Source organism: Dipodomys spectabilis, unplaced genomic scaffold, assembly GCF_019054845.1.
Source record: "Dipodomys spectabilis isolate Male_0828 unplaced genomic scaffold, ASM1905484v1 ptg000115l, whole genome shotgun sequence".
Lineage (NCBI taxonomy): Eukaryota > Metazoa > Chordata > Mammalia > Rodentia > Heteromyidae > Dipodomys > Dipodomys spectabilis.
The window spans coordinates 1,820,065-1,834,067 of NW_024870792.1; the positions used below are offsets into that span (position 1 = coordinate 1,820,065).

Here is a 14,003-nt window from a genome sequence, read left to right on the forward strand (position 1 = left end):
TTGCATGCCTGAGGCCCTGGGTTCGATTCCTCAGCACCACATAAGAAAAAAGAAAAAAGCCAGAAGTGTTGCTGTGGCTCAAGGGATAGAGCGCTAGCCTTGAGCTGAAGAGCTGAGGGACAGCGCCCAGGCCCAGAATTCAGGCCCCACGACTGGACCAAAAAAAAAAGCAAAAAAGGGAATCAGCGGTATTTGAAAGGAGGAAGAGTCATGATACCCACCTGTAATTCCTTCATCCACTAATTCCTTCAAGCCCCTGCCAGATGCTCCTGGGCAACAGCCTTGCGCAACATCAGGTGTTCTCCTGCCCACCCTCACCTCTGCTGGTCAGATCGTGCATTCTGAGAATGTCAGTTACCTTGCACCTCCCAATCCTTGTGCTCCCCAGCATTGCAAATCAGTGCTGGAACTCCAAAACCAGAATGCTTGGGGTGGAGCTGAGTGCAAAAACTGTCTGGCCAAGCGGGGCGCCGGTGGCTCACCCCTGTAATCCTAGCTACTCAGGAGGCTGAGATCTGAGAATCGCGGTTCAAAGCCAGCCCAGGCATGAGAGTCCGTGAAACTCTTATCTCCAGTAAACCACCAGAAAACTGAAGTGGCGTTATAGCTCAAGTGGTAGAGCGCTAGCCTTGAACTGAAGAGCTGAGGGACAGCTCCCAGGCCCAGAGTTCAAGCCCCATGACTGACAAAAACAAACAACAAAAAACAGTCTGGCCGAGAGGGAGTTAACCTGAAGCCCTAGGGCCTTCCAATAGGGAAAGAGCAGCATGCTTGCCTGCAGTCCTAGCCTCTCAGTACCTGACAGCATCTTCTGGTCCCTTCATTCTGAACTGTAACTGCTTACTTTAACAGTCTTTAATTTTTGTTCTAAAATAGAGGTGATTCTGTAAAATAGAATTCTTAGTGTTTTGTTTGAAAGGTCTTGCTGTGTTGTCCAGGCTGGCCCTGGAACTTGATTCTTCCTGCCTCCGCCTCCCTGATGTTGGGATTTGGGGCATATCAAGCCCTCATGTAGTTTGAAACACTGCTGTTATGTATAGGAGGACCTTTCCCAAGATGATGTTACTCCTCTGTATTTTTTAACTCAAATCCTTAGCAGCTGAAGTTTATTATGCCACAGTTTACTAGCAATAACTTTTTTCTGTGACTTACTGGTTAGACATTTAAAGTATTTGGTTAAACTCTTTAGTATAATGATTAACTGTAAAAGCATTTGTCCAAGGCATAATTATTATATATATGTGAAAATTTACATATTTTATACAAATTTTAAAACTTGGCAGCTCACACCTGTAATTCTAACTACTCAGGAGGCTGAGTTGAGGATTTCATTTAAAAGCCAGCCGGGGTAAGAAAGTCTGAGACTTTTATCTCCAATAAACTACTCAGAAAAAGCTGGAAGTGATGCTGTGGCTCCAATGGTAGAGCGCTAGCCTTGAGCACAAAGAAGCTCAGGGACAGCACCCAAGCCCTGAGTTCAAGCCCTAAGACCACTAAAAGCAAAACAAAACTGTTTGCCATAAAATTGTCTTGGTTGGCAGTTGGAAATATAAAAATACATTTTTTTTCCTTCCAGGGTATAGAAGTTGACCAGATAGACTTACGAAGAGAGATCGCCTACAACCTGTCCCTCATTTATCAGGGCAGCGGGAACACTGCCATGGCCCAGAAGCTCCTCTACACCTATTGTTCTGTGTGAAGCAGCTGCTGTGTGCGGATCCACCTAAGGGTTTATTGTTCTTAACCTCCCAGTGGGAATAAACTAGTATTCTGGTGTATTTCAGCTTTGCCCTCTGCCCCTTACCCTGAAAGCTACAGCTGTGGGCTGGGGATGTGGCTCAGTGACAGAGCACTGGACTAGTGTGGGGTTCAGTTGTCAGCCTGTGAAAACCAAACCAAACCAAACACTTCTGATACATGTGAAAGATTATTGTTCCCGAAGAAATTGTATATTTCTTGTTTTCCGTAACTATCTATCCCTAGTACTGAAATGGATGGTATTAGTCTCTTATCCAGCTTGGAGTTGAACTTAACTAATTTTTCCTTTAGTTAATACTTCATATTAAACAACTATATACCAGGTACATTGAGGAGGTGCTGGGAGTGGGGTCGTAAGGCAGAGGTGGTCATGTCCTGCGGCCTGGACGGAGTTCATCACTGACAACTGAGAGGATCTCCACTAAACCCAAGTCTTTATGTTCATCTGAAAGGAGCGCTTGCTGTCTTCCAGCATGCAGCATCATTGACCCATTCCTTAGACCCTGTTACTATTACATGAGGTGCTTTTTCTAATACATGGAAAAAGAGATTGCTCATTGAAGGAAAGAGAAAACTGGACTCTGTGATGTTAAGATATTAATATAGATCAGTACCTGAAAGAATCATTTAAAATTGTTAAACAGTGGGCAGGCAAAGATTGATGTGAACTTTCACTTTTCACCTACTTGTGTCTTGTTATGTAGACTGACTAGAGACTTAGCCCTGGGCTTAATTCAAACCATCCTGGTCCATGGCAAGTAAAAGCTTTATATGTGCAGCTCCCCAGCCAGAAATAGAATAGACTGCATCCTGTAACATGTCACATTTGCATTTCATATCACTAAGAATATAGGAAAGGTTTGTAAAGTTGATGTATACACAAAATAATAAAATATTAATGATTTTTTTTAAGTTAAAAGACCTTTTTCTTACCTCAGTGTATGTTTTGGAATCTAAGGTAAAGATACATGCTGATATTCTAGCATGGCTTAGTGGGTTTTTTAGGGGGAAATAAACACTGTAATGTGAAGTCCAGTTGTGAAAAGAAAACAAGCTTGAGACTTAGGTTGTGAGACTCACAACTGCTTATACTCTGTACCTGACTTTGTATGGAGAACAGGGCTTATATGTAATAAATGAGTGTATCATGTACTCTGTATGTGTGTACATGTAATTGAATAAATTCTATTTTTGTAATGGAGACATCATGTGTTCATACAATTATGTCTTGCATCAGCAGGTGGTGAGAAAGCTGAGTGGAGTAGTGGGTTAGATTCTATATTGGGATCCTGTGGGTCTGAGCTGTCTCTATTCAGAGTTTCCTTCAAACTACACTCCCTACACTGAGCTGGTAGATCTAGAAAGTGGGGCGCTGACGTCAGCTGAACTCGTAGTGATCATATCTTTTTTTTTTGGTCGGTCATGGGGCTTGAACTCTGGCATGAGCGCTGTCCCTCAGCTCTTGAGCTCAAGGTTAGCAAGCACTCTCCCACTTGAGCCACAGCACCACTTCTGTTTTTTCTGGTGGTTTATTGGAGATGAGTCTCACGGGCTTTCCTGCCCGGGCTGGCTTTGAACCATGATCCTCAGATCTCAAGCCTCCTAAGTAGGTAGGATTACAGCCATGAGCCATCGGCACCTGGCCTAGTGATCATTTCAAATGGCTATGTGGTGGGGAAACAATTGATTTCATCTTTTACTTTTCACCTGCATTGGTTTTAGCTACACAAGCTGAGAGCCAGGTATATATACAGTAGCTGCTGAACTGATTTGGAGGAAACAAGTCTAAGGATTTTCTAAGAAAAAAGATTGGTTTTGAGAGTTTAACGTTTAAGAACACACGTCCTGTTGGGAGAGAGCAAAAGAAGGGGAGAAATGTACTCTTTACCTGATTTAGTAACTGTAATGCCTCTGTACATCACCTTTATAATAACAATAAAGAAGCCAGCTCCCGTGTGCTGAGTGCTCCCTACTTCACCCAGGGCTTAGTACATTGTTGGTACGTGGGCTATCTTATTTCTAGCTTTCTGACAGTCACTTGCAAGGGAGATGGTGTGGCTGTTATTCCCACTTTAAACTTAGGCTAAATGCCATGGTTAGGGTCGCTAGACAAGCTAGTCCTTGCTTGGCGATTTTTCTAGAGGAGCATGCTTATGCCAGCTAAATTGAGTATGAGCCAGCTGTGGTGGTGCACTCCAGTAATCATGCATCATGGCACCAGTGCCTAGCAGAGGAATCTGGTCATGCATGATAGTCATGAAGCAAAAACAGGAAGAGGAGAGCCATTGTCTTCTGTCCATGCCCCTTCACGCAGGACCACCTACTTCAAGGTTGGTTGCAACAGTTGTGCCTCACAGTCAATATCCAAATGGCAATTGATGTGGGATGCTGCCAGTATTCAAACTGAACGAGATAAAAAAGCAGTGGAAAGGGGGAAGGGATACCAAATCCGTGAGGATAGGCTAAGGGAGAACTACAAATGAATTTGCATGTCCATATTCCTTTGCTTGAGAAGGGTACTGGACAGATTGAAAGTTGATCTCTGGTAGCTCATGGCCTGGAGCTAGCTTGGGACCATGATTTTCCTACCTCTTTCTCCTGTATAGTGCCACACTTGGTTTACTGGTCTAGGCTTGCCTCAAACCACAAACCTCGATTTTTGCCTCCTAAGTAACTGCAATTACAGATATGTGCCCCTATGTATGAATTTTGTGAGTTGCTGTGGATTAAGACACATAGTCAAGTATTCTGCTCAGCCACACCTTGGTTACTCATACAAATTCTTGATCTGATTCTCCAAGAAAACTCCTCCCTCCCCCCACCACCCAATGTTTTTTGTTTGTTTGATGTAACTGGGTCTTGTACTTAACAAAGAGGTGTTCTGCCACCTGAGCTATGTTCTTAGCCTTACTGCTTTAGTTACTTTTCAGATAGGATCTAAACATTTTTGTCCAGTGTCAACCTCAGACTGCCACCCTCCTACCTATGCCTTCTATGTGACTGACATTACTGGCATGTGCTACCATACCCAGTCCTTCCCTCTAACAGATTCTTGCCTAACCTTACATGCCATTTGGGTTCTGAAGGAGCACAGGAGGCATATTGTAGATAATACCTGAAAATAGAAAGTTGAGCTGCAACCATCCAGCTGGATGGGGAAGCTAGAGAAAGATGCTTTGGGAAGGATGGATGCATGAGGATGGGCGCGGTGAGTCCATCCTGGCCTTGTGCATCGGGGGCTAGAGCACCACTGATGAGAGCATGACCTCGGCTCAGAGGTCGAGGCATGAGTGCAAGTTTGTACACTTAAGCCTTCAATATGGAGGAGAGGACAGTCAGTTAAGAACTCGGAGGGCCCTCCAGGTCACCCTGTGTACCCAGAACAAGTTAGCATTTATGCTCTGGGCCAGGAACACCACTCCCTCATTTCCTGAGCCACTGGCCCAGGCTTCTTCACTCGGAGATACCAGGCATGAATGAAGCCCAGCGTGTTATTCTGAGAGCAGAGGACTAAGGGAAAGTCTCCGCACCACAGTGACATACCCCAGCTGCTCCAGAATATTGGCATCACATTGGTATCCTGTAAGGAGGGGATCGGTGGACACTCTGAGGACTGAAACTGCCAGTCCTGGCTCAGGAAGCCTGCCAGGTGGCACGCCTTGCCCCTGAGTCTCAGCAACTTGTTGACACTTGGCTATCAGCAAGAATGAGTCGTTCATGATGGTATGCCTGAGGAAAGATTCCGAATGAAAGCTGCATAAAAGCAAATGTATGGGGCTGGGAAGAACTGAAAAGCTACAGAACTAATAAGGAAGTAGAAATGAGATTGTATATGTTATAAAAAGGAATGAATTTAAAAATTATACATATATATATTTGTAATTATAGCCTTTTGGAAGCAAAGATAGGATTCAAGGCCAGCAAGACCTGATCTCCAAAATAAGTTAAGCATAGGATGTATATGCCTGTAATCCCAGCTATCCAGAACTAGAAGAGGAACATGGTTAGAAAGTGGCCTGGGCTAAAGAGCAAGACCTTATTTGGAAATAAACTAAAAGCAGAAGCAGTAAAGGTGTAGGTGACCCAAGTAATAGAATGCTTACCTAACAAGCTCAAGATCCCAAGTTCAATCCCCAGTACAGCTAAAAAATAAAAATTAAAAATAAAGAATGAGAGCCTTATGAATGCCAAAATGGATTCAATAAGGAAACAGAGATAATTTAAAAAGATAGAATGGAAAAGTAGAGAGATGAATAATCTCAGGTTGCTATCCATCTCTTCTATTTCATTTATAATTTCAGATATTGGATTACTTGTTTTAGTAGGAAGAAAATACTCCAGCAGGGATTTTTTCACATTCAGCAGATGGCAGTATTTCTATAAATTTACAACTTGTACTTCAATATTTCATTGTCTTGATACAAATGAAAAACTTTAAGCTTTTTATTCTGATAGAAAAAAAATGCTAGTCTTCCCTTTCTATATGTGAGCAACCATACCGAAAAAGCTTTGTTTATTTGCACTGCTCACAAGCATGGGGAAAAAAATCTAGAACCTTAAGTCATATTTCCTGCTGCCCATTTTTACACCTTGACCAAAAAGAAAAAAAAAAAAGAAGAGGGAAAGAAGGAAGAAAGGAAGAAAAAGAAGAAAAGGAAAGGAAAGAAAAAAGGAAGAAGGAAGGAAAGAAAGAAAGAAAGGGAAGGAGGAAGAAAGGCCAGGCAGATGTCAAGGTGATCACATCACAAATGAAAAGTCTCATCGTGGCTTTACAGATCACATACCATCTTTATTCTGCTTACAGACTGAAAGGAAACAAGTTTGTGTCAGAATGAGCACAGACATTATAGTAAAGACAGGTGCCTGTGGCCAAAAAAGGGATTTCAGCAAAGTGTAGAGGAGAGAGGAAATGGCACATACCTCTGGTGCTGTGGTCTGCAGTGCCTTGAAAAAGGGCACGGGAGAGTCAACAGCTGATTTAGTTCCAGACATGTCAGATACGCTCCTCTTTAAAAGCTACTCTGTATAGTTGTTTCTTGGTGAAGAGGGTCTGGAATGCAACAAAATGCATGTTATTTAAACACGCCTCAGACAATTGAAATATCTTCTAATAGCAGGGCTTACAGAATTCTGTCTAGTTTGTAAAGAGAAACATAGAAGTTTGTATTGTGTGTGAGGTGTGATACTGCATTTTCTCCACTTCAGGCGCTGGTTTGTCTCGTGATCAAAGGAGGAGGGGAAGCTGACCACTAGAGAGAGCATGGCTCATGGAATGTCCCAAAGGGCCAAAGGCTTTGTGCTGTGAGCAGCTGGCAATACCTGTCAGGCCTTGTGGAGGCCAGCAAATCCCAGAGCAGCATGTGCTGTACCCATGGGCCCTAAAAATAGTGCTAGTTGTGACTTAACATGAAAAAGGTTGGAGCTGGGCGCCCGTGGCTCATGCCTGTAATCCTAGCTACTCAGGAGGCTGAGATCTGAGGATAGCAGTTCAAAGCCAGCACAGGCAGGAAAGTCTGTGAGACTCTTATCTCCAATAAACCACCAGAAAACTGGAAGAGGGGCTGTGGCTCAAATGGTAGAGCGCTCGCCTTGAGCTGAAGAGCGCAGCGACAGAGCACAAGCCCAGAGTTCAAGCCCCACGACTGACAGAAACAAAACAAAACAAAACAAAACAACAAAAAAGGTTGGAAACCATTATCTTCAGGTTGTAGATTACAGCCAGTTTCAGAATGAGAGAAGAACAACTCACATTGACAGTATTTGCAGGAGATTATTAAAGTTTAAAAATACGCTAGGTTCCACATCATTAAATGATAGGATTGGTTCTCCACTCCCCCTGCCCATACACACTTTAAATCCTTTCTAAAAAATTTTTAATTGTAAAGGTACTATACAGAGGGGTTACAGTTACATGAGTAAGGTAATGAGTCCATTTCCTATCGAGCATTGTTACCCCCTCTTTTGTTTTTCCCCTACCACCCTTCCCTCCCCAACTCCTCCCCCCACCAAGTTGTAAAATTCATTTTCAACATGTCTGTATGTCTCATCGTTAAAATGGGTCAATCTGTATCCTTGTTTCAGCATTTTGTTAGTTCTCTTCCCCTCCCCAAATTAGAAAAATGTATATACAAGATGCAGGGCACCAGAATCAAATACAGTAACAACAGGGGTTATACCATGGGGGAAGAACATGCAAAAGAAATTTAAAAATCATACAGTACATTAAAAACAACAGTGACAAAGAAAAATACTCTTGTTTCCCTATTGTGGGGTTCATTTCTCTTAGAATCATCTTATATGATCATAAGTACATAGTTTTTGACCTTTTCTACCTGTCTGGTAAGATTATCCTAGAGTATACTAGTTATTGCAAATAAGGGAAATCATAGGACCTATGTTTCTTTGGGCCTGGCCTACTTGACTTATATTCTTTTTCCAAGTCTTTCCATTTCCTAAAAAATGGAGTGGTGCCATTCTTTCTGATGGAGGAAGAGAATTCATATATATAGATATAGATATCACATTTTCTTGATCCATTCATCTACTGAGGGGCATCTGGGTTGGTTCCATGGTGAATAATGCTGTGATAAATATAGTTATGCTAGAAGCTTTAGTATGCTCTTGTTTGTGATCATTTGGGTAAATGCCCAAAAGTGGGATTGCTGGGTCATAGAGGAGCTCTATGTGGAGTCTTTTGAGTGACCTCCATACTACTTTCCAAGGTGGTTGAACAAGTTTACACTCCCATCAACAATGCAGTAAGGTTCCCTTTTGGCCACATACACACCAGCAGACATGGGGCCTGAACTCTGGACCTGGGCACTGTCCCTCAGCTCTTCAGCTCAAGGCTAACACTCTACCACTTGAGTCACAGCACCACTCCCAGTTTTTTTCTGCTTATGTGGTGCTGAGGAATCAAACCCAGGGCCTCATGCATACAAGGCAAGTGCTCTACCACTGAGCCACCTTCCCACCCCCCAGATTTTTTTTGATTATAGCCATTCTAACTGGGATGAGGTGGAATCTCAATGTTGTTTTGAGTTGCATGCACTTTACTTTCTTTACTCTTCCCTTTTCCATTTCTTCCTAGAGGGTCTCTTTGGCAAGTAAAGAAAAGAGATAGACATTGGAGTCCTGCTGTAAGAGCTCATTAATATTAATGAGCTCTGCTAATATATACAGATGTGTGGGTCTTGGTTTGTATAAGAAGAGGCTTAAACTTTCCTTCTAAGAATATATAGAATTTGTAGGGCCATAGTTAGCTTTTCTAGAGAAGAAAGAAGAGAACCAATAATACCTGTGTCAGTAGCCAAAATTATGAGGTTATTGTGTGTGTGTGTGTGTGTGTGTGTGTGTGTGTGTGTGTGTGTTAATTGGCTTCTGCTTTTCTTATTGAAGGTGGACATTCCTTACTTGATGTGGTATCACATCTTGCCATTTGTCTTTTCGCTTGATCTATTTTGCTATTGGAACATGTACAAATCTATGTTTTAAATTTTTTCATTATGCCCAGGATAAAACTTTGAAATAAAGTTGAATTGTGAGCCAAGATGGCAGATGAAAAGCAAGCAGCCCTTTCTGCTTTTCAGTAGAGAAGAACTGGAGCCGCGGGCTTCCCACGGAGTGGGTGGCTGAGGGAAGGCACTGAGCTTAATATTGGAGAGAGACTGAGAGATCTCCAGAAACTCTATCAGAACAAAAAAACCCGTGAAAGAATATGTTAGTGCTGAGCCCAGGGGAAGGACACCAGGAGTGGAAAGGGGGTACAGATACAGTGGTGAATATTGGCACAGAAACCATTGTAGAACAGAAGAGAAGCCTGAACACAGGTGATCTGGCAGCTGCACAGCATGGTGCTTGCCAGCCCTAGTGGCTCACGCCTATAATCCTAGCTACCCAGGAAGCTAAGATTGGAGAATGGCAGTTTGAAAGCCAGCCCTGGGGGCTGGGAAGGTGGCTCAGTGGTAGAGCACTTGCCTTGCATGCTTGAGGTCCTGGGTTCGATTCCTCAGCACCACATAAGAAAAAAGAAAAAAGCCAGAAGTGGTGCTGTGGCTCAAGTGGTAGAGTGCTAACCTTGAGCTGAAGAGCTGAGGGACAGCACCCAGGCCCAGAGTTCAGGCCCCACGACCGGACCCAAAAAAAAAAAAAAAAAAGAAAGTCAGCCCTGAACAAGAAAGTCTGTGAGGTGTGTGTGTGTGTGTGTGTGTGTGTGTGTGTGCGCACGCACGCGTGTGCGTGTGTGCATGTGCACATGCAAACGTGTGTACACTCTGTCTTGGGGCTTGAACTCAAGGCCTAGGAGCTGTCCCTAGCTTTTTGGCTCAAGCCTAACACTCTACCATTTGAGTCATAGCTTTGCTTCCAAACTTTTGCGTAACTAATTGGAGTCTTATGGCCTTTCCTGCCCAGGTTGGCTTCAAACTGTGATCCTCAGATCTGTCTCCTGAGTGGATAGGATTACAGGCATGAGCCACCAGCTTCCAGCTTGAATTATTATTAAGTTTTTTGGCTTGTCTTGGGGCTTGAACTCAAGGCGTGGACGCTGTCCTTGAACCTCTTTGTGCTCAAGGCTAACACTCTACCACTTGAGTCACAGTGCTACTTTTGGCTTTTTCTGAGTAGTTTTTTTGGAGATAAGATTCTCATGGACTTTTTTGCCTGGGCTGGTTTTGAACTGCGATCCTCAGATCTCAGCCTCCTGAGGAGCTAGGATTATGGGTGAGCCACTGGTGCTGGTGTGAATTATTTTTTAACAAGTAGCATATATTAATTAAAATGTTTTAAAATTTGACTTGTGTTTAAAAAGTAAGGAAGATCCTAGAAAATTGTCTGCAATTCTTAGTAAAATCCCATTAGAAAGCAAAGCAACACCAACTACATCTAGAAAGAAGGGTTAAATGGGACTATTGGAAAGCGGAAACCTCAGGTTCTAGAAGCTGAAAATAGTTGCTGGTGGAAGAAGAGGCTTCTAAAGAAATATGGACAGACTTTTGTGAGACTTAGAGGCAACATCTGAAGGATTTACAAGGCCCTTCTTGAAGGATATTCTAAGAAGACTTAGATGGGCTAGGCAATGGTGGCTCATGCCTGCAATCCTAGCTATTCAGGTGGCTGAAATCTGAGGATAGTGGTGCAAAGCCAGCCTGGGCAGGAAAGCAGGGGAGACTCTTACCTTCAATTAACCACCAGAAAACCAGCAGTGGTGCTGTGGCTCAAAGTGGTAGAGTGCTAGCCTTGAGCAAAAGAGCTCAGGGACAGTGCCCAGCCTCTGAGTTTAAGCTCCAGGACCACACACACGAAAGAAGAATAGTTAGATGGGCCTCTACATTTGCCTTACACAAAAAGGAGTCTAATTTCTTTCTTTCACTTTTTTTTTATTGTGAAAATACCGTACAGAGAGGTTACAATTACATGGGCAAGATAATGAGTACATTTCTTATCAAGCATTGTTGCCTCCTGCTTTGTTTTCCCTTCCCATCCCTTCATCCTCCTCCTTCCCCCTCCCCCTCCCCTGCCTCCAGCCAAAGTTGTAAAGTTTGTTTTTCGACATAAAGACTTGTACATCTTATTGTTGCAATGGGTCCACCTGTATCCCTATTTAAACGATTTGTTTTTTCCCTTCCCCTCCACAAGTTATACCAACACCAAATACAGTGAAAGCAGGGGTTATACCATGGGGGAGGGACATACAAAGCAACAAAGAAATCATCTTATAAATATGTTAGAAACAATCACAAGAAAGAAAAAAGGAAGCTAATTTCTTAATGAGGCCAGAAATCTCATTCTGTGTCTGCAAAGAGGAGTCAAGAATTTAGTAATCTTCCAGATGTAGTATGTGCCTGTATTCCCAGCAATTGAAGAGGCTGAAGCAGGAGAATGAAGAGTTTGAGGCAAACACCAACTTTAGGCATCTCAGGTATTTCTTGGTGCACATCTAGATTTCCTCTTTATATACATGTATATAATATATAATACATGTATATTAATACAGAATATTATACTGAAAGATACGATGAGGTAGAAACTCATGTGGTTGTTTACAGGCTGACTGAGAGTCCGCTCCCTCAGTGAACTTGGCTGAATAATGGCCACTGCTTTGCAACACTACCACAATGTCTGCCGTGTTCATTGACACAGTGGTCTCAGGTCAGCAGGACTCATACAACCAGCACAACTCACCTGGCCTCAACCTTGCTGTGTTTGGGGCAGGAATTCCAGTACATAAGAGCAGCGTGTATTGTGGCATCAGAAAGGGTCTTTTTTGCAGTCCGCATGCTGACTTCTGGTCCTCCAGTAGCAGTACAGGTTTAAGGGAATAATTAGTTCACTCGCTAAGGGGCATTTCTACTGGTAACACAGCTGACACCGCATCCTAGTGGGTTGTCTGGTAAATAATGTTTGGAGAAGCCGAACCCTTGGGCTTTTCCTCAGGAGAAGAAAGAAGGGTTCTATTAATCTATTCTATAAATCTATTAACTATTAATCCTGCCTTTACCATAGGCCATTTTCTAATGATGACTGTTTATGGATTTTGTTTTATCTTTTCTTTGGATTCATAAATTATATGTGTTGAGTATTTACTGGTACCATGTCACCTACAAACAAGGTTGAATGGGAACTGATAAGAAATTGAAAAAATTACATACACACACTAACCATCACTAACTCTACCAGTTATACTTGATCAATTTTATTCCCTGCCAAAAACAAAATAAGCTATATACTCCAACAAAAAAAATCTTTTAAAAAATGTGCTTAACACCATGGAGTTTCCCTCAAATGGATTGGTTTTCAAGTAACAGTAAAAGTTTAAGAAAGCAAGACCACCATAGCAACCAATGTCGGTTCACTTACAATATCATACACATAGATTTCCCATGAACATTGTTTGAATATTCTGAATACTTTAATTCCATAGCTGAGAAATCCGTGGTTGAGAACTTCAGTTCCTTTAAGAAACACAGTAGCACTTGCCTTAAGTCCATTTCTCCAGTAAAATCCCCCTCCTGATTTTCAGTTTAGCAAGTTCTCAAAGTGTTAGTCTTTGAGCGGGTCACTTTTAAGTTTCCTAGTCTCAATTTTTAAACAAGTTATAGTTTCAAGACATGCTTTTAATCTCTCCATAACTGTGGCTTCTGATTTCTGATTTTCTCTTCAAATTCTGGAACATTTCATCATAGAATTCTGAGACCACTCTCAGCCTCCAGAGTTGCATTTGGTGTGTGACTGAACAGCTTGAAGAGCTGTCGTGTTTCCTAGACTCGCTTTCCTCCTGTGCTGAGTGAGAGGTGATCTGGCAAATATGCATGAGATCTGGGGGCAGAGTGAGTAGCCACGGCTACAGGACCAGTAAGGACCAGCCAGTGCAGAGGTGCAGGGGCTCCTTTTGATTTTGCTTTGCTCTGTATCCAGCTCTCTTTCCCAACTACTAGCTCAGCTGCCCAAAAGAAGACTTGGCCCGTGGGGGAGCTGTCCATAGGTTTCCCCCTTTCTTCTGTGCCCCCATGCAGGCAGGTGGACAATTCTCAGGCGCCCATGTAAACTATGTTGGTGCTTCATGGAGTTGGGTTAAGAACTTTGTGTGATCTCCCAACTCCTCTGGTCATTTTCTTACCATTGTGTAAATTTGTGTATAATAAGCTCTAAGTGATTCATCTTTCTTCAGTGAACCATAAAAAAAGCTATTATTTGCAGGGGTCTGGGTTCTGTTTGGATTTGTATGTGTGTGCCTCTGAGCTTTCATGCTCAAGGCTAGCACTCTTTTTTTATTTTTTCTTTTTGTCGGTCATGGGGTCTGAACTCTGGGCCTGGGCGCTGTCCCTCAGCTCTTCAGCTCAAGGCTAGCGCTCTACTACTTCAGCCACAGTACCACTTATGTGGTACTGAGGAATTGAACACAGGGCATCCTGCATGCAAGGCAAGCGCTCTACCACTGAGCCTCCTGCCTAGCCCATATAGGACATGTTTTAAAGCTACCAACTTATGGCAGCCCTTTATTTCTGGGCTCAGACAAACAAGTTTATGCCCTTCACTACACATGCCTCTGAATGCTAACCAATGAATGGCAGTGTTGCCATGTGATTCTGCTACAGATGCCACCCACATAAGCCTCTGAAGTCCTCTTGCTATTGAATTCTCTGCTAATAGACTCCTAGGTCTGACCATCAGAGTTCTCCCTTCCTATACAGCAGGCAATAACATTCAGTTTTGCCTTTCTATGTCAGATACTATGGTTGGCTCTT

General features: G+C 42.8%; 1 protein-coding gene across 4 annotated transcripts in view; it reads left to right on the forward strand.

Moving 5' to 3' along the window:
• Positions 1–2,959, forward strand: part of Gtf3c3 (general transcription factor IIIC subunit 3) — a 37,806-nt gene extending 34,847 nt beyond the window's left edge. For all 4 annotated transcript variants that reach the window (XM_042688340.1, XM_042688342.1, XM_042688341.1 and 1 more), the window contains one exon: positions 1,577–2,959. In XM_042688340.1, the coding sequence (XP_042544274.1) occupies positions 1,577–1,699 (123 nt within the window). In that variant the 3' untranslated portion in view covers positions 1,700–2,959. The remainder of the gene's footprint in view (positions 1–1,576) is intronic.
• Positions 2,960–14,003: the final 11,044 nt, after the last annotated feature.